General features: G+C 53.3%; 2 protein-coding genes across 15 annotated transcripts in view; one reads left to right on the plus strand and one right to left on the minus strand.

Annotated features, from left to right (window-relative positions):
* The first annotated feature begins 3791 nt into the window (after positions 1–3791).
* SIDT2 (SID1 transmembrane family member 2) lies at positions 3792–25984 on the plus strand. 6 transcript variants are annotated; one of them, XM_016922075.4, is made up of 29 exons: positions 3792–3972; positions 4523–4732; positions 6642–8031; positions 10004–10125; positions 10395–10559; positions 10648–10693; positions 11107–11208; positions 11311–11394; positions 12370–12469; positions 12665–12730; positions 14705–14798; positions 15159–15211; positions 15565–15576; positions 15949–16092; positions 16199–16270; positions 17279–17397; positions 17740–17813; positions 17906–17972; positions 18523–18596; positions 18737–18860; positions 19170–19287; positions 20428–20564; positions 20804–20912; positions 21127–21203; positions 21373–21419; positions 21706–21811; positions 22406–22516; positions 24341–24454; positions 24543–25984. In XM_016922075.4, exons 3-29 carry the CDS (start codon positions 7849–7851, stop codon positions 24603–24605), a joined length of 2583 nt encoding a protein of 860 aa, XP_016777564.3. In that variant the 5' UTR covers positions 3792–3972; positions 4523–4732; positions 6642–7848; the 3' UTR covers positions 24606–25984. The 6 variants fall into 6 exon arrangements, with proteins under 6 accessions (XP_016777564.3, XP_063639506.1, XP_063639505.1 ...); XM_063783436.1 differs by having other exon boundaries at positions 15949–16020; XM_063783435.1 differs by lacking the exon at positions 15565–15576.
* Positions 24152–26143, minus strand: part of PCSK7 (proprotein convertase subtilisin/kexin type 7) — a 36573-nt gene continuing 34581 nt past the window's right edge. For 7 of the 9 annotated variants that reach the window (XR_010147320.1, XR_010147319.1, XR_010147316.1 and 4 more), the window contains 3 exons: positions 25769–25943; positions 25547–25685; positions 24152–24912 (listed from right to left, as the gene is read on the minus strand). The gene's annotated coding sequence lies outside the window, so the exon portion shown is untranslated. Of the gene's footprint in view, positions 24913–25546; positions 25944–26143 lie in introns of all 9 variants that reach the window. The other 2 variants (XR_010147317.1, XR_010147313.1) reach the window with 2 other exon arrangements.

A 26143-nucleotide genomic window follows, 5' to 3' on the forward strand; every position in this document is an offset into this window, starting at 1 on the left:
GTATAATACAGTGTTATTGGCTGGGCTCACGCCTGTAATCCCAGCTACTCAGGAGGCTGAGGCGGGAGAATTGCTTGAACCCAGGAGGCAGAGGTTACAGTGAGACGAGATTGCGCCATTGCACTCCAGCCTGGGCAACAGAGCGAGACTCTTGTCTTGGAAAAAAAAAAAAAAAATACAGTGTTACTACAGCATAGAGGACATGAACCTTGAGCACGGACTCATTTATCACCCTTACGTCCCCAGGGTAAAGCAGCCGCCTCCAAATACTCTTTCTCAGAGATAATGAGACTAGAACAAGGGTCGGTTAACTGGTCGATCGGGACCTATCCTGATGACACACCAGCAACTACCAGGCCAGCAATAATTACAGTGAGTTGGTATGCCGGTATGATGTTCCTTGGCAGCTAAAAGTTTCTGTGATCTTTGTATCATTTGCTTTATCACTGTTCACCTCGGTATACTGTTGGATTAAAATGATTTGCTGCTTTAGGAGGAAAAATTTGGAGGTAAATTGAGACATTTTGTTTTTCTAGCTGCCCTTCCCCCCTCCCCAGTATCTCATCACACCAAGTTCCTCTCCACCCACACTCCTGGAGGCCTTTGTCAGCTGCTTGCAGGCCACACGGCAGCAGTGAAAGCAGCCTGGATCTTGAAGCTTTGCTTTACTGTATGTGGATTACCCCATGTGAACCTCTTAAATGGCCCAGAACAAGTGGAAGAGGTAGTAATGTGGAAGAAAGAAAAAGCTCCCTCACCAGCATCTGTACTTGAGGGGAAAACTGGACAAACCAACATGAGAATCCGTCCCCTAATTTATTTTCCAGCCATGGCAGAGATGAAATCTTAACCCAATGACTTGTTTTTACATAGCTATAAAGCAAAGATCTTCAATGTTTTGCTAAACATATAATATTTGTGGCCTGATATTATGCTATGCCTTTTGCCTACTTGCTGGTTCATTCTAGCTTTATATATATATATATGTATGTATGTTTTTTTTTTTTTTTTTTTTTTTTTTACATTCTGGTCAAGCTTTGGCAGTATGCTTATAGTGGATTCATAACACATCAGTATACTGCAGCTTGCTTGTCAGCCACTGAGTTAAAAGATCAAGTCCAAGCCATTAAATGTAACATCTAACAGTCTCCATGACCTGGCCTCTTTAATTTGTAACCTTCCACCCTTTACTTTGAACTTTTCTGCCAAGAGCACTGAGCTTCCTTTATGTTTTTGCCCATAGTTGGGAGCCCCCTATCTGGAATATGCTCTTACCCCTTTGCTGGTCTAGCTCCTACTCTATTTTTATTTTTTGGAAACAGTCTCGCTTTGTTGCCCAGGCTGGAGTGCAGTGGTGCAATCTTGGTTTACTGCAATCTCTGCCTCCTGGATTCAAGCAGTTCATGTGCCTCAGCCTACTGAGCAGCTGGAATTACAGGCGTGTACCACCACGCCTGGCTAGTTTTTGTGTTTTTAGTAGAGACAGGGTTTCGCCATGTTTACCAGGCTGGTCTCGAACTCCTGGCCTCAGGCAATCGGCCCGCCTTAGCCTCCCAAAGTTCTGGGATAACAGGCTTGAGCCACTGCGGACCCAGCCGCCTGTCTTCTGATTTCTAAGCCAAAGACCCAAGCTTTCTTGAAATAAGAGAGCTGGCTCATTTTTATCGGTGATCTTTGGAGGCAGAGATTTGAGACGGTCAAGTATTTATCTGCTTGTTTTCTGCAACCTGATGACCAGCCTTGTTTCCTGGAAAGCTCTGATGTTGGTTTCATCACGTGGCCAGAGGGAACCAGATGCAGGGCCTGAGTATATCACAGATATTTCCCAGTGTGAATGGTGAAAGCCCAGCTTTAGGAAATGGAAAGTGACTGACCTATCTCTAGGAGAAAGTACTGCCCACTTGGTCAGAGCTTATCTCGTTTGTCTCTCTTCCTGTTCTTTAGACAGTAGGATGGTGAATGCAGGGAAGCCTAGCTCCACTGTGAGTACTTAGGACAGTAGAGACCAAGTCCAGACAAGGCTCCCAAAAGGCTCAGAAAGCTCAAGTGGTTTGCCTAAAGCACACAATGCAGGGATTTAACTGTAGAACTTTTTTTTTCTTTTTTCTTTTTCTTTGAATGGATGAGAGGTTTTTATGTTGCCCAGGTTGACCTCAAACACGTAGCCTCGCCTCCTTATGTGCCAGGACAACAGGCCTGAGCCACCGCAGCTCCCAGCGACTGTAGAACTTTTTGACATCAAAGTCCTTGCTTTTTCCGTAATACCATGAAGCCATGTGACAGGTTTGAGACCTTCCCCAGTATGGCAGATTAAATCCTGTGTCTTTAACTGATTCCCAATCTAACATGCATCCAGTCTTTGCAGTCCTTGCAGGAAGAGAGGTAGCCAGACACAAGGGCAGCCCTGGGAAAGAACAGAACTTGTATGATGGAAAGAAGTGCTGAACTCTTGCTGGAGCTGCTTATGTCTGGGACAATTCTTTCTAAGCACCAAATGAAAAAACAGCCCTTTTTATAATCACAGTGAAAACAGAAAGCTTCAGGTTCATTTCCTTCAGAGGGGTTGGTTTTGAATCTTTTTTTTCTGGGTTAAAGTTATACCATTACATGATACTAAAATCTGTTTTGATTCTGTCTCCCACCCATAGGCATGGCTACTCCCTACCTCCCAGGTTCCTAAATAATTTGATTGGATTCAGCTAATCCATTTACTGTGATTCTTACAAAATCCTGCTCGAGTGCAGTCTTCATGTCTTTTGTGTGTGTGTGTGTGTGTGTGTGTGTGTGTGTGTGTGTGTGTGTGGCAGTTTCACTCTTGTTGCCCAGGCTGGAGCACAATGGCCTGTGGTCGCACACTGCAACCTCCGCCTCCCAGGTTCAAGTGATTCTCCTGCCTCAGCCTCCCGAGTAGCTGGGATTACAGGCGCCCGCCACCACACCCAGCTAATTTTTGTGTTTTTATCAGAGACGGGGTTTCACCATGTTGGCCAGGCTGGTCTCAAACTCCTGACCTCAGGTGATCCACCCACCTCAGCCTCCCAAAGTACTGGAATTACAGGCGTGAGTCACCGCCCCTGGCCATTTTTTTTTCTTTTTTTTTAGTGGTGTTTCACTCGTTGCCCAGGCATGCAATGGCGTGATCTCAGCTCACCGCAACCTCTGCCTCCCAGGTTCAAGCGATTCTCCTGCTTCAGCCTCCGAAGTAGCCGGGATCACAGGCATGCGCCACCACGCCCGGCTAATTTTGTATTTTTAGTAGAGACAGGGTTTCTCCATGTCTGTCAGGCTGGTCTCGAATTCCTGACCTTAGGTGATCCGCCCACCTCGGCCTCCCAAAGTGCTGGGATTACAGGCGTGAGCCACTGCACCTGACCTAATTTTCTGTATTTTTAGTAGAGACGGGCTTTTACCATGTTGGCCAGGCTGGTCTCAAACTCCTGACTTCAGATGATCCAACCGCCTTGGCCTCCCAAAGTGCTGGGATTACAGGCGTGAGCCACCGCACCAGGCCATCTTCAGGTCATTTTAACAATACCCCTGAGCCACCTGAAGCTTCCTCCCTGTCCTCTCACCCCAAACTTCATAAATCCCCTGTGACTTAAAATGGAGCTGGACTCATGGGTCCAGCAAGCTCCTCAGCTGTGTGTTGAATGGTCCCATTTCTTTGGTCCATTCAACACTCAGGCTCAGGAAGGGTGGTCCACAGGGAAATATGTCAAATAAGCCTTATGGCCCCACCCTGACCGCTTGAGGGCCACGGTTAGGGTTGAGCTCTTTGTATATTATGCCAGGGAATGCGGTAGCTGGACCTGTGCACAAGGCCAAGATCACATCCCTGAGGCCCCGACATCTCCCCTGCGTGCTCACAAGTCTGGCTTTGAGACACACCACTGCCTTTTTTTGCTGACTGCTGCAGCCAACAAAAAGGCATTCTCTCCCAGTGGACAGACCTCAGAAAGGACCTATTCATAAGTGAGTTGTGCTGTTCCCTCCCTGGCAGGGTAGGGCAGAGGGACTGAGGAAAGTTCTGCAGACCTGGGAACAGCAAGAAAATGTGCGGTTGCTGCCCTCCCACTCTGTAGACGCAGGGTCCTGACGATTCAAAAGTTAAGTCTTGAGACCTTGCAAAAGGGAAGGATCCCTTCAGAGTTTGCTTGGATGGATTTCTCTCCAGATATTGCCAGCGGAAAGGGAGCAAACAGAAATAGTGATAGTCCACAGTTGTTTTGTTCCAGAGCAGTGGTTCTCAAACTTCATTGTGCATAGCAAGCTTCTGGAGTGCCCCGTTAAATTGCAGTTTTCTGGGCTCCACCTCCCAAGATGGATTAAGTGTGAAGTAGGACTCTGGATGTGCGTTTAAAACAGGCGTAGGGTCACATCTTGCCCCAAAGTTATGAGGCCAACTTAGAGTAGTGGTGCTTGCCTGTAATCCAGCTACTCGAGAGGCTGAGGCAGATCGCTTGAAGCCAGGAGTTCAAGACCAGCCTGGGCAATGTATCACGAGTGTTTCTTAATGTTTCAGATTATTTACTGGCAAGATGAGCAGGATTACCATGAAAAGTCCAGATGGACTGAGGAAATCCTACACTGATTCTCCAAACTTGGCAGCTGACTGCATGGAGGGCTCATGATGAAGAAACCTCTTTTGCCATCCTGAGGATTCTCTGATTCATATTCGCCTAGATGTGCTGGAAACAGTACTGGACCAAGGTGCAAACTTGAGTCTAGTGAGGTACTAATGGGCTGAAGTTTTTCTGAGCATCACTTTCCTCATCTGTATAATGAGGGGTTGGCCAAGGAAACCCCTAAGGTTATCTTCCAGCTGACTTTCCAATTGGTGAACCCTTTGGAAAAGGGGTGCAGCTTGCTTCTGGTCTTCATCCTCAAGTATGCTGTGCTTGGACAGGGGCCAAAACTAATTCCCCCACTCACCATTTGCCAAGCATAACTACAACAGTACCTGGCACATAGTGGATGCTTATTAAATATTTATTGCAGGAATGAGTAAATATAACTAACTGATCATAAGGTAAAATAGTCTTCATTGGAACAAGGCTCCAGATAGTTGGGCAGGGCTGGGAGCTGAGACTGCTGCAGTCCTGCCAGCTGAGAGAACTCTGACAAGGCACTGATCTGGGTGGCTTTATTAGGATGTCTGACAGCTTCAGAGGTGGCCACATTTCTTTTCCTTTAAACATGTCTAATTTGGCCGGGCGCAGTGGCTCACGCCTGTAATCCCAACACTTTGGGAAGCCTAGGTGGGTGGATCACTCGAGGTCAGGAGTTCGAGATCAGCCTGACCAATATGGTGAAACCCCGCTTTACTAAAAATACAAGAAATTAGCAGGGTGTGGTGGCGGGTGCCTGTAGTCCCAGCTACTTGGGAGGCTGAGGCAGGAGCATCGCCTGAACTCAGGAGACGGAGGTTGCAGTGAGCTGAGATCACACCACTGTACTCCAGCATGGGTGACAGTGAGACTCCATCTCAAAAAAAAAAAAAGTCTAATTTGTCTTATAAATGCAATATATGTGGCCAGGCATGGTGGCTCATGCCTATAATCCCAGCACTTTGGGAGACTGAGGTGGGTGGATCACCTGAGGTCAGGAGTTCGAGACCAGCCTGGCCAATATGGTGAAACCCCGTCTCTACCAAAAATACAAAAATCAGCTGGGCGTGGTGGCACATGGCCTGTAATCCCAGCTACTCGGGAGACTGAGGCAGGAGAATTGCTTGAACCCAGGAGGCAGAGGTTGCAATGAGCTGAGATTGTGCCACTGCACTCCAACCTGGGCAACAGAGCGACACCCTGTCTCCACCCCCCCGCAGATAAAAAAGCAATATATATACATTGTAGAACATTTGTAAATCTTTTTAAATATAAAAAATAAAATTTAAGAACCACTCACAATCCATTATTTTTTATTTTTTGGTACTACTCTATATTTTTAGAATTAAAGGAAAATGATATATGTGTTATTTTTTAAATTGTAATTCAAAGATAACTATTGCTAAATTTTATTTTTAAAATTTGCCCTGCTTTCTGGAGACATTGCTAAATGTTTAGTACAATTTTTTTCTATTTTTCTATGCATGTCTATATGCATTTGGAATATATACGGTTTTATTTACTTATTTATTTTTGAGACAGAGTCTTGCTCTGTTGCAGCCCAGGCTGGAGTGCAGGGGCATGATCTCAGCTCACTGCAACCTCCGCCTGGTAGAGTTAAGCGATTCTCCTGCTTCAGCCTCCCCAGTAGCTGGGATTACAGGCACGCGTCACCACGCCCCACTAATTTTGTATTTTTATAGTAGAGATGGGGTTCACCATGTTGGCCATGGCTGGTCTCGAACTCCTGACCTCAAGTGATCTACCTGTCTTGGCCTCCCAAAGTGTTGGGATTACACGCGTGAGCCACGGCACCTGGCTCTATATACTGTTTATTTAGTGTCATATCCTGAATTCTCTGCTTACGTGTCCTGTGAAGTCTTAAGCATCATTTTTGATGCCTTCATGATAGTGCATTTAACCAATCGCTCATTATGGATATCCAAGTCGTTTCCTTTTTGCTTTATATTATAAATATCACAGTGATAAGCGTAGCTGCCCACGTATTTTTATCTGTGCTTCCTATTTCCTTAGGATAGAGTCCAGAAGTGGAATTACTGGATCAAAGGGTATAAAGCTCTCTAAGTTTCTTGAAACAGTGCCAAAATATTTTGTAGAAAAGTTTTCGCCAATTTACACTGAAGGTCAGTATCTTTCAATGAGTTTTGTAACTGCCTCTGAGAGAAGAGGGGAAACAGCCCGGCAAGCTTGGAAAGCTCGGAAGGCCGTCCCTGCAGTTGTGTGGCCCCTCTAGAGGGAGGTGGGAAAGGCATGGGGATTCCTCCTGCAGTGCTGCCTCCGTTTCCCCTCCGCCGGTAGGGCCACCGTCCTGTTTCCTAATCCTTCGAGTTTTTCATTTTTTAAGATCCCCGGAGAAAAAATGGCCCAGGGTTGGACGATGTTAGTTGTAAAGGTGGTGGTGGGGGTGGGGGAATCCTTATGTTTGAGCAAATGTGAGAGTTGTTCAGCAAGAACCCAACACTTGGAGATTCTTAACAGAAACATCTGCCTATTCCAACGTGAGTTTCAGAGATGGTGAAAATCACGGGAGAGAGTTGGGTAGGAGTTGGAGAAGGCATTGCAAGCTTTCCCCTTCAGCTAGACAGCTGCAGCCCCTTTAAGGGCAAATGCGGGACCTGGTCCTTTAAATCTGTGTCAGTTTCCCCTGACGTCAGCGGGCGGGCCAGCAGCCCTGCTGTTTATCGCCCAGCGGCGCAGCTCACTTTTCAGTGTTCGTGCGTCGGGACGGCGCGTCCGCCCGCCCTTAAAGGGCCCGCACCTCGGAAAACTCGCAGCCCAGCACGGCGTCGGGTAGCTACCACCTATCACGCCCCTCTGCGACTCGCCTTCCTCCGCGGCCAGCCCCCGCCGCCGGCTCTTCCTCCCTCCCCTTTCCCGGCGTCTCCAGGCTCCCGGCAACCAGCCGCCCTCCTTCTCACGGCCCTGGCCCGGGGCTCCAGGGTCTCACGTCGTACTCAGCCCCTCGCGAGCTGGGACCCCTTCCCGTAGTCAGCATCCCCTCCCTCCCCGCCCCCTCCCAGCCGCCCCCTCCCCTGCGGGGACCTGGGAGCCTCTTCGGGGCTCTTGGGAGGGGACATTTCCTAATCTCAGGCCGGGGTTAAAGTTCTGGTCCTGGTGAGATGCTGGAAGCTGCCGCCGCAGCCGCAACCCGTCCCGGAGGTGTCCTGTCTCCTGTCGCCGCCGCCGCCGCCGCCGCTGCCACTGCCGCCCTGCCGGGGCCATGTTCGCTCTGGGCTTGCCCTTCTTGGTGCTCTTGGTGGCCTCGGTCGAGAGCCATCTGGGGGTTCTGGGGCCCAAGAACGTCTCGCAGAAAGACGCCGAGTTTGAGCGCACCTACGTGGACGAGGTCAACAGCGAGCTGGTCAACATCTACACCTTCAACCATACTGTGACCCGCAACAGGGTGAGGGCTGGGGGCTTGGGGGCCAGAGGCGAGTGGGGAAGCCGACGAGGGCTAGGCGATTCTGCCGCCCCGCTACCCTTTTGGGAGGCCCCAGGAATGAGCCGTCCTGCTGGGTTCCCAGTTCCCAGAACCACACTGGAGCCTCTTGACCAGTCCTCCTTCCTTTGCCACCAATGTTTCTCTGAAGCTCCAGCTGGGCAGTTTTTGAAGTTGGCTCATTCCCATCTTCTCTTCCGCCCCCATTCTTCCATCAGTTGTGGTCTGAGCACACATGGCTTGCTCTCTACCCTAAACCCCAGAATCTGACAGCTCTGTGGGGTCTTGGTGGGAGAGGAAACAGGCTTATTACTGGGCTTGCCCAGAAAACCTCAGGGGAATGAGACTGGCCCAGAACTGAAAAGCTCTGTGCAGGCAAGTTACATCTCAGACTCCCCAGGGATATGAATGCAGGGCTTCCCAGCCCTCTTCCTGCCTGGGAGAGCCAGCTGGCTTTGTAAATTGAGGGTAACAGAGGTTTTATAAGGCCAACTGCACGTTGGGTGGGAAGAGAAGGGGAATTTGTCCACTGTGAAAAATCCACTTCACCCTGACTTCTCTTTGGTTTCTTCACCAGCTGTGAGTCCCTGAGTTGAAATAGACACAGCTAGTGTGGGAAGTCTAGACCCCAGGCAGAGCTGAGATTGGGAGAATTCTTGCAACCTGGCTGTGTGGTCTCGTGCCCGGGTCTCTTGCTCTCTCTCCATGACTGCCGTTTACTGAGAAGCAATGGAGTTGAGAATGGGGAATCTGATTTTTTTTCAGAACGGGGAGTGGTTTGGTTTCTGTGGCAGGCCAGGATCTGCCCCCAGTGCCTGGTTCTCTGAAGTTTGATCTCTTTCTGCTTAGAGTCCTTTCTTCCTTTTTTCCCATATCTAAAGGCACTGGAGAGCTGTGGTTTTTACTCTTTTGGGAAATGCTGCCCTAGGGCTTGGGTTTCAGCAGCCCAATAACAAGCATTCCAAGATCGATTTGGTTTTATTTTTCCTTTAAGCTCCCATTGTTTATATATGTTCCTTCATAGCTCCAAGGGTGAAGATCACTTTATTTTATCTTTTTTTTTTTTTTTTTTTTTTGAGACCAGTCTCACTCTGTTGCCCAGGCTGAAGTGCAGTTTTGTGATCTCAGCTCACTGCAACCTCCGCCTTCCCGGTTCTCAAGCGATTCTCCTGCCTCAGCCTCCCAAGTAGTTGAGATTACAGGCGCCTGCCACCATACCCAGCTAATTTTTGTATTTTTAGTAGAGATGGGGCTTCACCATGTTGGCCAGGCTGGTCTCAAACTCCTGACCTCAGATGATCCTCCTGCCTTGGCCTCCCAAAGTGCTACAAGCGTGAGTCACCGCACCCGGCTGTCATTTTATAGAGGGAGAAGTTGAGGCTTAGAGAAGTAAAGTGACTTCTCCACAGCCCTGTCCCTTGATGGGAGCTAAGGATACAACATGGCCTTCAATAGCTACCCCTCCTCAACCCCTCTGGGCTCTGGCCCCAGGTTAGCTGTTAACTAGAGCTTCCTGCTGGCTTCCTGGCTCACAGGAAGGTTGAGGAGCACTTCTTGTTCTCCTGTGTCTTCGTGTGTGGGGGCGTGTGTACACGTTTGTGTGTGCAGGCCTGTGCATCCTGTGCACATGGATAGGAATGGGGTATCCTGGAGACTCGCAAGGCCACCACCGTGTTTCCTGGCAGAGGGCGAGACCCTGCGGTTGCTTGGGTCCTGCTGCCCTGCACATGTCTGTCGGCCAGGAGCTGCACTCAGCACAGGTCTTTCCTGGAGTCTGGGGGTTGTTCTGGCAGAAGGGGCAGAGATGACTCCCTGGCCCGACCAAGATGGAGAAAGACCAAAGTAGCTGGCATGAAGGAGGGCAGGGCTCATAGTCTCTGGAGCCACGTGTCCCTGGTGGCAGAGGCTTGAGAGGCATTTCCATGTCGTTCTGCAGACAGAGGGCGTGCGTGTGTCTGTGAACGTCCTGAACAAGCAGAAGGGGGCACCTTTGCTGTTTGTGGTCCGCCAGAAGGAGGCTGTGGTGTCCTTCCAGGTGCCCCTAATCCTGCGAGGGATGTGAGTAGGATCTGGGCATCAGGGAAGCGGGGCGGCCTAGGCCAGTCCTTGGCTGGAGCCTCAACCAGGAGCCCCCTCATTTCTCCTCCCCTTTCCCTGGGCTGGGAGGCTGGTCAACAGCACAAGGGCCGAGTCCCACCAGCTGGGAGCTTGTGCACCTCGCAGGGAGGTGGTGGAGACCAGACGGGGCGAGGTGGGGCCTCGCTCCTCTGGAGGGGCAGGCCGGCTGGGACAGTGCTCACATCCTATCTCCCTACTTCGGGCCATAGGTTTCAGCGCAAGTACCTCTACCAAAAAGTGGAACGAACCCTGTGTCAGCCCCCCACCAAGAATGAGTCGGAGATTCAGTTCTTCTACGTGGATGTGTCCACCCTGTCGCCAGTCAACACCACATACCAGCTCCGGGTCAGCCGCATGGACGATTTTGTGCTCAGGTCTGCAGGGTAGAGTGAGGGGACCACGGGGGCTGGTTCTTCCCCAGGCTCTGGGGGTGACTGGTGGGGGCTCTTCTCTGCCCTGCAGGACTGGGGAGCAGTTCAGCTTCAATACCACAGCAGCACAGCCCCAGGTAACATCTCCCTGTTGATTGCTCGAGAGGAGAAATGGGGGAGCTTGAATATGAGAATGGGAGTGGCCAGCGGTCTTTGCTTGGCCTTTTGAATTGGCTGTTTTCTCCATGGAGGGCTCTCTGGAAACAGGAGCTCTGGCCCTGACATGGTGAGGGACAGACAGCATGGGACTGTACAGAGACATGGAGTCTGGTTGCCTCTCTGGCATTCTGCTGAGTGCCCTGCTGAGGTTGAAGGGAATGGTATACAGAGAAAGGGGCTGCTGTGGTCAAGGCCTGTCTCCTCGGAGAGCCTCCACTGCCCACCCCTCAGAGGATTCTGGGTCCTCGCTTATAGGGGACTATTCACTTCTAGAGGGGCCAAGAGAGCATCCTCATGAGATGGGGCTCTCCCTTCCTTCCTGCACCCTCAGTACTTCAAGTATGAGTTCCCTGAAGGCGTGGACTCGGTAATTGTCAAGGTGACCTCCAACAAGGCCTTCCCCTGCTCAGTCATCTCCATTCAGGATGTGCTGGTGAGTTGCCTGCCCTTTTGCTCTTCCCCAGCAGGCAGCAGGGCTGCTAAAGAGAGGGGCAGGCCAGGTTCCCATCCATCTGCCTCTCCCGCCCCTCTGCAGTGTCCTGTCTATGACCTGGACAACAACGTAGCCTTCATCGGCATGTACCAGACGATGACCAAGAAGGCGGCCATCACCGTACAGGTAGGAAATGCACGTGGCCACGTGGGAGGTGTGGCTGGGCGATAAGCTGTGTAGCTTTCCAAACTTGAGCTCTTCTTCCTCTGCCCATTCCTATCCTACACATGACTGAGTCTTTGGCCTTCCAGTCCCTGTGACTTTGAGTCCCCTGATATATATGAGAGTTGAACCATAATCCCAGTTGCTCTTGGGGATGGGAAAGAGTAGAGTACCCCCTTCTGGCTGTCATACCTACTTCATTCATTGTAACAATAAGAGGGCTGAGCGCGGTGGCTCATTCCTGTAATCCCAGCACTTTGGGAGGCCGAGGTGGGCGGATCACCTGAGATCAGGAGTTCAAGACCAGCCTGGCCAACAGGCTGAAACCCCGTCTCTACTAAAAATACGAAAAATTAGCTGGGCATGGTGGCGCATGCCTGTAATCCCAGCTACTCGGGAGCCTGAGTCAGGAGAATCACTTGAACCTGGGAGACAGAGGTTGCAGTGAGCCGAGATCACACCACTGCACTCCAGCCTGGGCAAAAAGAGTGAAACTCTGTCTCAAGAAAAAAAAGGTCAGGCGCAGTGGCTCACGCCTGTAATCCCACACTTCGGGAGGCTGAGGCGGGCAGATCACCTGAGATCAGGCGTTCAAGACCAGCCTGGCCAACATGGTGAAACCCCATCTCTACTAAAAACATAAAAATTAGCTGGGCGTGGTGATGGACGCCTGTAATCCCAGCTACTTGGGAGGCTGAGGCAGGAGAATTGTTTGAACCCGGGAGGCGGAGGTTGCAGTGAGCTGAGATCATGCCATGGCACTCCAGCCTAGGCAATAGGAGTGAAACTCCGTCTCAAAAAAAAAAAAAAAATCTTTGTGAGGATTAAGTAAAATATATCTATGAAGAATTTAGCATAATATCTGGCCCCAGAACAAGTATTTAGAAAAGAATGATGATGATGATGATGAAGAAGATATTTATCATCATCATCCTGCAGCGCAAAGACTTCCCCAGCAACAGCTTTTATGTGGTGGTGGTGGTGAAGACCGAAGACCAAGCCTGCGGGGGCTCCCTGCCTTTCTACCCCTTCGTAGAAGGTACATTTTGTGCCCTGGGCCTGGCTAGGGATGGGGAGGTCTTGGTCACTTTCTGGGAGCAAGAAGAGCCTGCGTGGCTGATTGGTGGACCTGATAGGACATGGGTTTTTGGCTCCAGTCTCTCAAAGGCCTGATCCCACTGACTCTAGCCAAGCTCCAGGCAACTAGTTTACCACTTTGACATTTTACTTCCAGATGAACCGGTCGATCAAGGGCACCGCCAGAAAACCCTGTCAGTGCTGGTGTCTCAAGCAGTCACGTGTGAGTGCTGCAGGTGGCTGAGTGGGGATGGACAAGCCTCTCTGGCTCCTGCTTTCAGACCTGGGATATAGGGTGTGCCCTGAAGTGGGTGATGAGGATGCAGATATGCTGGTGGGGTAGGAACGGGGAGTGTTCTTGGCAGGCTTCTAGATGGGGAGGGCCGGGAGGTGAGTTCCAGTGTGATGTGGTACAGAGAGTTCATGACTAAAGATGGAAGAACTGAGGTCCAGTTCACTTTCTGCCACTTATCAGCAGTGTAACCTGATTGTAAGAAAGAGCTTTAATTTTGCTTTGTTAGCATAGTTATAATCTTATTTATTCTGAAGGATGTTTCTTAATCTCATATTCAGAAACATACCCTAATTTGTCATTGAAACACTGCTATAAGATTGAGTCTCAGTTTCCCTGTCTCTATAACAGAGGGAGTAAAATTTGTCCAGTTAATCTCACTAAGTTATGAGAGCTAGCACAAAATTAGCAGATAAAATTAGCAGGAAAGTACCAGGCCCCTACTCAGTGCTCAATAAATATTTACTGAATGATTAAATGGGGCCCTAAGGGACTGTGATAGGAGGGGAAAGAAGGTGCCTCTCTTTCTTTTTTTGAGATGGACTCTTGCTCTGTCACCCAGGCTGTAATGCAGTGGCAAGATCTCTACTCACTGCAATCTCCGCCTCCCGGGTTCAAATGATTCTCCTGCCTCAGCCTCCTGAGTTGCTGGGATTACAGGCACCTGCCGCCATGCCCAGCTAATTTTTGTATTTTTAGTAGAGACGGGGTTTCACCATGTTGGCCAGGCTGGTCTTGAACTCTTGACCTCAGGTGATCCGCCCACCTTGGCCTCCCAGAGTGTGGGATTACAGGCATGAGCCACCGTGCCCAGCCAGAGGGTGCCTCTCTCTCTCTCTTTTTTTTTTTTTCGAGATGGAGTCTTGCTCTGTTGCCCAGGCTGGAGTGCAGTGGCGCAATCTCGGCTCACTGCAAGCTCCACCTCCCAGGTTCACGCCATTCTCCTGCCTCAGCCTACCGAGTAGCTGGGACTACAGGCGCCCGCCACCACGCCCGGCTAATTTTTTGTATTTTTAGTAGAGAAGGAGTTTCACCGTGTTAGCCAGGATGGTCTCAATCTCCTGACCTCGTGATCCACCTGCCCCGGCTCCCAAAGTGCTGAGATTACAGGCGTGAGCCACCGCGCCCGGCCAGGGTGCCTCTCTTACATGGATTATTTATTCAGCAAATATTTATGGAGCACCTCCTATATGCCAGGTGGTATGCTAAGGCAGCAGTCCTTGGTGGGGGCGGGGTCCTGTCTAGAGGAACAGGAGGCAGTTAAGAGCTGTGGTGAGCAAGGAACAGGTCACTGTGGAAATACAGGACAGAGAAAGCTTCCTAGAGGACACAGTCCCTGAGCTGTGGTTTGAGGGTTAAGTCAAGGTGGAATTTTTGAGAGGCCAGGCACGGTGGCTCACGCCTATAATCCCAGAACTTTGGGAGGCTGAGGCAGGGAAATTGCTTGAAGCCAGGAATTCAAGACCAGCCTGAGCAACATAGCGAGACCCAATCTCTATAAAAAATTAAAAAATGAGCCAGGCGTGGTGGCACACATCTGTAGTCCCAGCTACTCAGGAGGCTGAGGTGGAAGGATGGAGCCTAGGAGTTGGAGGCTGCAGTGAGCTATGATCGTGCCACTGCACTCCAGCATGGGTAACAGAGTGAGACCCGTCTCAAAAAAAAAGAGAAGTAGAAGAGAAAGTTCTAGCCCAGGGAGCAACATGAGCAAAAATAGGAGTGTGTCAGAGTTTGGTGTATTAGAGGAACTGCCAGTTGTTCATACTGGCTAGGCAGGGCCTTACATTTGAGGGGAGAAGGGTGAGAAATTGAGCTGGGTGGAGGAGGACATGAAGGCCTTTGGGTGCCATGATGGGAGGTGGTGGAAGGTTTTGACCTGTCCACCTTCCTGTTTCCTCCTTGAAGCTGAGGCATACGTCAGTGGGATGCTCTTTTGCCTGGGTATATTTCTCTCCTTTTACCTGCTGACCGTCCTCCTGGCCTGCTGGGAGAACTGGAGGTAAAGTGGAACTGCTGGGCCTCCCCTGGTCTGGGTGGGTTGGGCAGGTGTGTGGGGCAGATCACCTGGCAGGATCTGAGCCAGCCCAGGGTAATCTACACCATCCATAGCAGATGATGGTGGGGCTGTTAGAGTCTGTGGCCCATGAGCCTCTCTAGAAACCATCCCCTCCCCTCAACCTTCTTCCCAAGCAGGGAGATCCCATATTGCTCCCCAGCCTGTGAGGAACCCTGGGACAAAGGGTGGAGGACAGGGTCATAGCAATGAGAGTGGAGCAGAGAGGTAGAAGGAAAGTCAGCCCCATACAGAGTGATCCTTGTCCTGTCCCATCTGGGTGGCCTGTGGGTTCTGTCCATGCAGGCAGAAGAAGAAGACCCTGCTGGTGGCCATTGACCGAGCCTGCCCAGAAAGCGGTACCTCCAGGGGGCCTGGGTGGGGCGGGCACAGTGTGCTTTGTGTTTTGGGGGGTGGTGGTGGATGGTTCCCTAGGGGGTTGGAGGAGGAAGGGCTGGGGGTTTCTGGATGTTCAGATGGGGGTAACACTCCACAGATGGGAATGAGGCTGGGATATGATGTCCATGCATCCCTAACATGCACACCTCAGAGGCTGAGGTGTTGCTTGGTTTATTCCATGTCTAGCGATGGTGTCTGCCTGCCTTGGGCAGTGTGGCCCACGGTCTCTGGGATTATTAACCTTTCCTTCTCTCTCTCTTCCACCCCTCCCTCTCTTTCTGTCCTCCCTCCTGCGTGGGACCTTCTCTCTTAGCTTCTCTCCTTGGTAAGCTCCAGGTGCTGTGGGCAGAGGAGCTGGAGTCCAGAGTAGGGGAGGGAGGGTGCAGCACAGGGCTGTCTGGAGGGCTCGTGGGCGGGCCAGTGTTGTCTTTGTTGCTGGTAACTTAGATGTGCCTGTTCTTGAACTTTCTCTCTCCTTAGGGAAGACAAAGGGTGGTGCTGTTTCCATAGGAGAGGCAGGCAGGGGGCTGGGGCGGGTGGTGGTGGCAGCAGTGGGGTGTGTTTGCCTGGATAGGTGCTGCTTCTCGTCTGCTGGCATGGCCTCCCTGTGGCTGTCTTCTCTGGACCTTTCTTTGTTCTTCTCCCTGGCTCTAGGCCTCTCCGTCCAGTGCTAACAGACCTTGACTTCTCATTGCAGGTCACCCTCGAGTCCTGGGTGATTCTTTTCCTGGCAGTTCCCCTTATGAGGGTTACAACTATGGCTCCTTTGGTACGTGTCAAAGCCAGCACCGTGCTTGCCGGGGACATGACCTTGTCTCCTTAGGCCACCACCTCCGAGGCGGTAAAGTGGGAGCCACCTCCTCCAGCCCCCACACCCTCTGCAGATGCTCAGAGCCCCTTTCCCTGCGGCCTCTCCTTCCTGCCTCACCACTGATCGTTCCCCGCAGAGAATGTTTCTGGATCTACCGATGGTCTGGTTGACAGCGCTGGCACTGGGGACCTCTCTTACGGTTACCAGGGTGAGTGGGCCAGGCTGGGAGGGGCTGTGTGGTGCAGGACGGTGTTGTCTGGGTAAAATGTCACGGTGGGCGGTTGCCTCTTCTGCCAGATGCTGGAACCTGGGAAGGGCCTGCTGTCTTCCTAACCCCTCTCTTCCCTCATCCCCTCCTCCTTGGCCCCAGTTCCCTGGTAACTTTCCCTTTCCTTTGAAGGGCACGACCAGTTCAAGCGGCGCCTCCCCTCTGGCCAGATGCGGCAGCTGTGCATTGCCATGGGTAGACCTGGGGTGGGGGTAGGGCTGTTTTGCCAATCAGTGCCTGCCGGCTCCGGTTGACTGCCGGCTCTGGGGCCAGAAAGATTCTATGTGCATGGCTTCCCCATGTAATTCCAGTAATTGCCCGCTCTTGTGTCTTCTGAGATAGCAGCAGAGCACAGGCTCCTTTGGCTGGCGGGCTGGCGCCTCCGCTCTCTCCAGGCTGGACGATCTAGTTTATCGTCTGCGTTGCCAGCGCCCTCACTCCCTGGCCTGCTTGGGGAGGGCTCACAGGCATGGGGGTCACATTCTGGCCTCTGGATAAAGGAGAAATGCTCTTTCTGCACCCCAGGCCCACCGGGTCTTTATCCCAGTGGCAGCCAAGGCAGTGTCTTCTCAGAACCCACAGGGCTGGGCACCCTTGAATCAGCATGACTTGCCGAGTTCAATCCTGTTGTTTGTGTCTGCTGCCTGGGGTCTGCTCAGTGTCCTGGCCTGGGAAGCCCTAGCCCATGAGGGGTGCCAGGAACAGAGCAAAGCTAGAGCGGCCCCTGTGTGGTGGCCTCTTCTAGAGTCTACCATCATCCCCCAGGACTTAGGAGCACCTGATGTCTCCTCCCAGCTCCTGAGCCCACTTCCACCCCAACTCTGAGGCCCAGCCCACAATTTGCCTCTTCCCTACTGCCTAATAATTGTTATAATTGCCTCAGATGGGTGAGGGCCACTGTGGGTTTTGTGTCCACCGGTGCAACCCCTCCCTCCCTGCCCTTTCCAGGCCGCTCCTTTGAACCTGTGGGTACTCGGCCCCGAGTGGACTCCATGAGCTCTGTGGAGGAGGATGACTATGACACATTGACCGACATCGATTCCGACAAGAATGTCATTCGCACCAAGGTCTGACCCGTGGGCCTGACCTGGTCAGGCGTTTCCTGAGAAAGGGACATTCTGCATTCCCGCCCCAGCATGTTCCCACTGACGTGGCATTTAGGGAAGCAGAAGGAAGGGGCTCAGCTGGGGCAGGGCAGATGCCGGGGAAACTAACCTGACCTCCAACCCCTTCCGGCCTGATTGGCCAAACCCTCTTGGTCTAAGCGGCCGCAGCAGTGGGATGTCCTTGAACCCTGCCTCCCTGAATTCGGCCCTGTCTGAGGGAGGCCCCTCTTGTCCACCTCTAACCTGGGGGAGGGGGCTTCTCCCAAGTAGCAGTAAGTGGGGCTGATTCCAGCTTCTCCCCAGCAATACCTCTATGTGGCTGACCTGGCACGGAAGGACAAGCGTGTTCTGCGGAAAAAGTACCAGATCTACTTCTGGTGAGTGGGCCGAGTGTCTGGGGCTCTGCTGTTGGTGGGTGTGTGGCAGCCTTGGGTGCCACCCGCCTCACTGCCACCCTCCTGCTCCGCAGGAACATTGCCACCATTGCTGTTTTCTATGCCCTTCCTGTGGTGCAGCTGGTGATCACCTACCAGACGGTGAGAGGGCAGGGCAGGTTCACCTTTCCGACAGCCTAGGACACCGCCCCAAAGTGCAGAGCCTCCCAGCCTGGGGCCCTGGTGTTCCATCACAGGACCTGGGTTCAGATCCCAGCTCTGCCTTCCCAGCCGAGTGACCCAGGGCAAATCACATAACCCCCCCAAACCTGAGTGTCAGTTTCTTCATCTGCAAAATGGGAGCAGCCCGCACTAAAGATAGCCCCTCCCTGGTTTCTTGTGCGGATTATGAAACCAAAGTCCTGGGGCTTTGTAAGCATCAGTTTCCCTTCCCTTTTCTCTGTCCCGTGGGGCAAGAACTTCCATCACGGTCATGCCTCAGGGTTTTCAGCCACGCCTAATGAGAGGGGACAGCGACTGTGCTGCTTGGCATCCATGTTCTCAGAAGGAACATGTGCCTGCGGTGCTGTGTATTCCCACCTGCTAGCTGTGGTGGCACTTGCTTTTTTTTGCCAAAGGGACCCGGGTGGCGGGGCGTGGGCTGAGTTGGGCGTGACGACAGACCCACTCCCTGTCCCTGCTCCTGCTACAGGTGGTGAATGTCACAGGGAATCAGGACATCTGCTACTACAACTTCCTCTGCGCCCACCCACTGGGCAATCTCAGGTGGGGGTCATGCTGGGAGGCCCCTTGTCCAGGCCAAGGGTGAAACGGGGCAGGGCCTGGGGCTTTGCAACGCCCACCTGGGCTAGGGAAGAGGCCTGGGTGTGAGTCCCAAGCAGTCTGCCTTGTGTTGCCCCTTCTAGCGCCTTCAACAACATCCTCAGCAACCTGGGGTACATCCTGCTGGGGCTGCTTTTCCTGCTCATCATCCTGCAACGGGAGATCAACCACAACCGGGCCCTGCTGCGCAATGACCTCTGTGCCCTGGTGAGGGAGCACCTGCCTGCCTGCCGCAGCCTCAGCTCCAGCACAGACCTCAAGCCTTGGCTCCAGGACACCCTTTTGGGCAGGCCTGGCCCTGCCTTCCCCAGCTCTCCCCTCCCCAGTTCTGTCTGGCCCACCCTGCCCTGCCCTCCCTTGCCAGCCTGCCCAGGCCAGCCCACCCCTGCACACCCACACTCGACACATACCCCACCCCTTTTCCTCTTCCACTCCTCTTAGGGTCCCTCTTTTGGGTCCCTTCTTCCCTTCCTGCCTCACTTCCTCCCTCCCTTCCCTTCTCTCTCTCCCCAACAGGAATGTGGGATCCCCAAACACTTTGGGCTGTTCTACGCCATGGGCACAGCCCTGATGATGGAGGGGCTGCTCAGTGCTTGCTATCATGTGTGCCCCAACTATACCAATTTCCAGTTTGGTGAGTGGGGCCTCCTTCTTTTCTGGCTCAACCTACAGCAGGGACCTGCCTGAGTCCTTCACTATCCCCAAGTCACCCGCAGGGATCGCTAAGACAGCCCTGTAGGAAACTCCAAGGCTGGCATGCCTGGGTGTGCACACATCCTAGCCTATGGAACATGGGCACCTAGATGCTGCTTCATTCATCTGTCAAGCTATTCCTATGTAAAGGCATGTGCCGCAGTGAAGAAAACAGGATAATTAAGAAGGGGTCCCTGGCCGGGCGCAGTGGCTCACGCCTGTAATCCCAGCACTTTGGGAGGCCGAGGCAGATGGATCACGAGGTCAGGAGATCCAGACCATCCTGGCTAACATGGTGAAACCCCGTCTCTACTAAAAATACAAAAAATTAGCCGGGCACAGTGGCAGGCGCCTATAGTCCCAGCTGCTCGGGAGGCTGAGGCAGGAGAATGGCGTGAAGCCGGGAGGCAGAGTTTGCAATGAGCCAAGATCACACCCTGCGCTCCAGCCTGGGCAACAGAGCGAGACTCCGTCTCAAAAAAAAAAAAAAAAGAAGGAGGCCCTGGCTGGGCACTGTGGCTCATGCCTGTAATCCTAGCACTTTGGGAGGCTGAGGCGGGGGGATCGCCCAAGGTGGGGAGTTTGAGATCAGCCCGGGCCAACATGGTGAAACCCCATCTCTACTAAAAATGCAAAGATTAGCTGGGTGTGGTGGTGCATGCCTGTAATCCCAGCTACTCAGGGGGCTGAGGCAGGAGAATTGCTTGAGCCCAGGAAGTGGAATTTGCAGTGAGCCGAGATCCCACCATTGCACGCCAGCCTGGGCGACAGAGTGAGACTCTGTCTCCAAAAAAATAAAAGGGAGTCCCTGATCTCAGGGTGCTCACAGACTAAGACACAGACCAAGTTGTCCCTGTCTTCAGGAGATGTCAGACTCTGGGTGACAGCCAGTGGGGTGGCAGTGTGGTGTGGCAGGTACAACTAAGGAACTGAAGTTCAAGTGCCACCCTGCCACCAGCTCACTCCATGGCCGTGGCGGGGCACCAGGGCTCTCTCTTCCTCTGGGATTGTTGGGGCCAGGAGTTCTCTGTTGGGGCTTGGTGGCCGTTTCTGCAGCTCCCTTCCGTGTCCCTCATCCTAGACACATCGTTCATGTACATGATCGCCGGACTCTGCATGCTGAAGCTCTACCAGAAGCGGCACCCGGACATCAACGCCAGCGCCTACAGTGCCTACGCCTGCCTGGCCATTGTCATCTTCTTCTCTGTGCTGGGCGTGGTGAGGGCCTGACCTGCTCTGCTCAGCCTGTATGATAGGAAAGGTGCACGTGCGTTCAGACACGTAGTGCACACCCTCCGCCACCTCCTGCATGAGAGATTCCTGCTCCTCCCCTGAGATGCCTTCCTGGGCCCCTCTCAGAGTCCCAGCCTGGCTGAGCAGCCAGCCCCAGGAAGGGTGGGCCATCCGAGCCACTTCCCTCTCCACCCTCACCGCTGCCCTTGGTGGCCTCCCGACAGGTCTTTGGCAAAGGGAACACGGCGTTCTGGATCGTCTTCTCCATCATTCACATCATCGCCACCCTGCTCCTCAGCACGCAGCTCTATTACATGGGCCGCTGGAAACTAGGTAAGGGCACGCCCAGGGCAGGGCCTGGGGGAGGGGCCTGGGGGGCCTCGGGAACCCGGACGCACGGGAGATGCTCAGGTTCTGTCTTCTTGGGGGCCCTGGAGTCACTGGGTGAGGAATTAGATCAGGCCTGGGCTCCTCAGCTGGCACATCCCAGGGGTCCAGCAAAGGAGGGTGCCCCGTGTCTGTCAGCACCACTCCCTTCTCTTCACAGACTCGGGGATCTTCCGCCGCATCCTCCACGTGCTCTACACAGACTGCATCCGGCAGTGCAGCGGGCCGCTCTACGTGGTACCTGCCTGGTTCCCCTGCTCCATTCTCCACATCTCCTTTCTTCCCTCTGATGGGGGAGTGGGACTGGGCTGAGGACCCAGGGGAGAGTGGGGACCAGCTGGCTGGGCCTTCTTCCACCACCCTCCCTGCCCCTGCCCTCAGTCCCTGTGTCCCTGCTTCCCTCCAGGACCGCATGGTGCTGCTGGTCATGGGCAACGTCATCAACTGGTCGCTGTGAGTATGGTCAGCAGTAGTGGCCTGGCTGGGTGGACAGCTGGGGACTCGGTCAGCCACTGGCTGCCTTGGGGGCTAAGGACAACTTCCAAATGTTGGGCATAAGACATGGGGGCTAAGATAGATCTTGGCCTCTCTTCTCTCTCTTGGCATCTGGGCTTCTAGAATCTTCTGTGGGCTTCTGAACACAGCCCAACATCATAATAAAACATGCCTGGGCAGGGCAGGAAGAGCACTTCCTTGCCCTTGGCCTTCCTGCTTCACCACCCTTCATCCCTCTTGCCAGGGCTGCCTATGGGCTTATCATGCGCCCCAATGATTTCGCTTCCTACTTGTTGGCCATTGGCATCTGCAACCTGCTCCTTTACTTCGCCTTCTACATCATCATGAAGGTGAGTGGGGCTGGCCAAGCCCCCTCTGTCAGCTGCTCTGATATCTGGGGAGAGAGGTGGGCCCGGCAACATTGAGGGGCAGTGAGAAGTTTTCTGTCCCATCTTTGCTGGTTGCGGAGGGGAGAGGCTAAAGCCTCTTGCATGGGCCCCTGGGAGCCAACCGCAGCCCAAAGACCATTTACTGAGCCCCTTCCAAGGGCCCTTGAAACAGGTGGCATTTTAGGCTGCAGTTGTAAGTGCCTCTTTCCATGCAGAAGGGGCTGAGGGGAGGTAGGGTATGGGCCTCTCAGGATCAGGTGCTTCCCCAGAAACCATCCTGCCTTCCACTCTGATTGGAGCCCCCTGCATAGGGAGCGCCTTGAGGCCAGTACACTGTCCCGACACAGGGTTCTGGATACATGGAGGCTGGGTGGGGTGGACATCGGGGTGGGGGCAGGTTGAGCTCTGCGGTTGTGTGGAATGGTATGAATCCAAGGAGCAGTCCTGAAGGCCTGGGAGGCCATGAGGAAAGGGAATCTGGGAAAGGCTGGGTGGGACAGCGGGGTGGGACAGGGGTAAGCCCTCAGACTGCTGTCCCTGCCTGGCCCCTCCCAGCTCCGGAGTGGGGAGAGGATCAAGCTCATCCCCCTGCTCTGCATCGTTTGCACCTCCGTGGTCTGGGGCTTCGCACTCTTCTTCTTCTTCCAGGGACTCAGCACCTGGCAGGTGAGCACTCACCCTCAGGCTCCTTGTGAGCCAACAAGTGGCCAGTCCTCTTTTTAAACATTGGGGCTGAGCCTGGGATTACCTGTAATCCCAGCACTTTGGGAAGCTGAGGCAGGAGGATCACTTGAGGCATTCAAGACCAGCCTGGGCAATATAGTAAGAACCCGTCTCTACAAAAAATAAAAAAATAAAAATAAAAAAATTAGCCTGGCGTGGTGGCATTCACCAGTAGTCCTAGCTACCTCGGAAGCGGAGGCAAGAAGATAGCCTGTGCAGGAGTTCCAGGCTGCAGTGAGCCGAGATTGCACCATTGCACTCTAGCCTGGACGACAGGCCACGTCTCTAAAAAAAAAATTCTAAACATCATTTGGGAACACCTACCATAGGCCAGCACTTTCATAGCGGCTTCCCCAGTTAATCCTCCTCGCATTCCAGCCTGGAGATAGCTCCAGTTTACTTATGAGACAAATGAGGCTCAGAGAGGCCAAGTGACTTCCCCAGGGCACATAGCCAGTGAGTGGCACAGCTGGCATTTGAAGCCAGCATGGCTTGGCTCTCTTCTCTGCCTTGCAGGACACCTACCACATGTCAGGCTTTAATTCTGGGAATAGAACTAAGTCTGACATGGTCTCTGAGGGACTCATAAACTAGCCGAAGAGGGCTAGAAGGACTATTGGTGCATGACTGTTAGTGCTGTTTACGATGTGATACATGAAATGAAGGGCACAGGCAAGACGGGGCAGGAGGACAGAGGACTAACGGGTCTCTCCGAGTTAGGAGTCCAGGAAAGCTTCCTGGAAGAAGTGGGCCTTGTTCTGGGCTATAAAAGTCTTGGGTGAGGAGGGCTGGGCACAGTGGCTCACGCCTGTAATCCCAGCACTTTGGGAGGCTGAAGCGGGTGGATCACGAGGTCAAGAGATTGAGACCATCCTGGCCAACATGGTGAAACCCCATCTCTAGTAAAAATACAAAAGTTAGCTGGGCGTGATGGTGGGCGCCTGTAGTCCCAGCTACTTGGGAGGTAGAGGCAGGAGAACGGCTTGGACCCGGGAAGTGGAGGTTGCAGTGAGCTGAGATCTCTCCACTGCACTCCAGCCTGTCAACAGAGCAAGACTCTGTCTCAAAAAAAAAAAAAAAGTCTTGGGTAATGGAGAAGAGCCCCATGGCCCAGACCTACTGTGACCTTAGTAATGATACAGGGGCAGATTTGGAGGTCAGTGAATGCACTCATTTGGGAGCCAAGCAGACTGTGAGCTCCCTGAGGGTGGGGCAGGTCTTGGTTATGTCTGTGGCCTCGGCATGTAGCACAGACAGACACAGCCTGGATGAGCTTATGGGATAGAGCTTATGAGTAGAGCAGGGAGGACCTTGAGTGCCACAGGTTATGGCTACTGTCCCGGAGCAGGTGTGTAACCTGACAGTAGTGCTTTGGAAAAAACAATGAGCCTGCAGAAAGTTTAGAGCAAGGGCGGAGTCCAAGGCCGGGAAGTGGGTGAGAAGGCCTTCTGCCATCTCTGAGCTGAAGGCCTTCAAGGTTGTTGCAACCCTGTGCTCTTAGGTCAAGGGAAGAGAATCAGAAGGAAGGAGGAGGGTAAGAGTGAAAGAAAAGGGAAGAGAAGCCAGTGAACTCAGGGAGAAGTTTGTAACCAAAGGCCATTTCTTAGATCGGGAAGGGGTGGGGACAAGGACAAGGGACTGGTCAGAATTGCTGCTGTCCTGCCTGGGGCTGGAGAGAGGGGTGCCCAGGAGCAAGATGGCAGATGGGTCTGGCCCTTGCCCTGCCAGAGCAGGGTCATTCGGCAGTTTTTCTTGTTGCTCCCCAAGAAAACCCCTGCGGAGTCGAGGGAGCACAACCGGGACTGCATCCTCCTCGACTTCTTTGACGACCACGACATCTGGCACTTCCTCTCCTCCATCGCCATGTTCGGGTCCTTCCTGGTAAGCAGGTCTCCCGGCCGAGCCGGGTAGGTACGTGAAGGTAGCAGCTGCCTCCTTCTCTGTGGCTGATCTGGCGTCCACCCCCCAGGTGTTGCTGACACTGGATGATGACCTGGATACTGTGCAGCGGGACAAGATCTATGTCTTCTAGCAGGAGCTGGGCTCTTCGCTTCACCTCAAGGGGCCCTGAGCTCCTTTGTGTCATAGACCGGTCACTCTGTCGTGCTGTGGGGATGAGTCCCAGCACCGCTGCCCAGCACTGGATGGCAGCAGGACAGCCAGGTCTAGCTTAGGCTTGGCCTGGGACAGCCATGGGGTGGCATGGAACCTTGCAGCTGCCCTCTGCCGAGGAGGAGGCCTGCTCCCCTGGAACCCCCAGATGTTGGCCAAATTGCTGCTTTCTTCTCAGTGTTGGGGACTTCCATGGGCCCCTGTCCTTTGGCTCTCCATTTGTCCCTCTGCAAGAGGAAAGATGGAAGGGACACCCTCCCCATTTCATGCCTTGCATTTTGCCCGTCCTCCTCCCCACAATGCCCCAGCCTGGGACCTAAGGCCCCTTTTTCCTCCCATACTCCCGCTCCAGGGCCTAGTCTGGGGCCTGAATCTCTGTCCTGTATCAGGGCCCCAGTTCTCTTTGGGCTGTCCCTGGCTGCCATCACTGCCCATTCCAGTCAGCCAGGATGGATGGGGGTATGAGATTTTGGGGGTTGGCCAGCTGGTGCCAGACTTTTGGTGCTAAGGCCTGCAAGGGGCCCGGGGCAGTGCGTATTCTCTTCCCTCTGACCTGTGCTCAGGGCTGGCTCTTTAGCAATGCGCTCAGCCCAATTTGAGAACCGCCTTCTGATTCAAGAGGCTGAATTCAGAGGTCACCTCTTCGTCCCATCAGCTCCCAGACTGATGCCAGCACCAGGACTGGAGGGAGAAGCGCCTCACCCCTTCCCTTCCTTCTTTCCAGGCCCTTAGTCCTGCCAAACCCCAGCTGGTGGCCTTTCAGTGCCATTGACACTGCCCAAGAATGTCCAGGGGCAAAGGAGGGATGATACAGAGTTCAGCCCGTTCTGCCTCCACAGCTGTGGGCACCCCAGTGCCTACCTTAGAAAGGGGCTTCAGGAAGGGATGTGCTGTTTCCCTCTACGTGCCCAGTCCTAGCCTCGCTCTAGGACCCAGGGCTGGCTTCTAAGTTTCCGTCCAGTCTTCAGCCAAGTTCTGTGTTAGTCATGCACACACATACCTATGAAACCTTGGAGTTTACAAAGAGTTGCCCCAGCTCTGGGCACCCTGGCCACCCTGGTCCTTGGATCCCCTTCGTCCCACCTGGTCCACCCCAGATGCTGAGGATGGGGGAGCTCAGGCGGGGCCTCTGCTTTGGGGATGGGAATGTGTTTTTCTCCCAAACTTGTTTTTATAGCTCTGCTTGAAGGGCTGGGAGATGAGGTGGGTCTGGATCTTTTCTCAGAGCGTCTCCATGCTATGGTTGCATTTCCGTTTTCTATGAATGAGTTTGCATTCAATAAACAACCAGACTCAGTTCTTGGGGCCCTTGTTTGCCCTCCCTCTCTGGGTGGAGCTGTTGAGGATGAGGGGAGAGGCGGAGGTCTTCCATTTCCCCTTTCTTCAAGCCATGGCCCTACTGGGAACTGCAATTCCTTGATTGTCCCGTTTTTCCTGTCCCTCCAGCAACAGCATTAA

Source organism: Pan troglodytes, chromosome 9 (assembly GCF_028858775.2).
Source record: "Pan troglodytes isolate AG18354 chromosome 9, NHGRI_mPanTro3-v2.0_pri, whole genome shotgun sequence".
NCBI classification, from domain to species: domain Eukaryota; kingdom Metazoa; phylum Chordata; class Mammalia; order Primates; family Hominidae; genus Pan; species Pan troglodytes.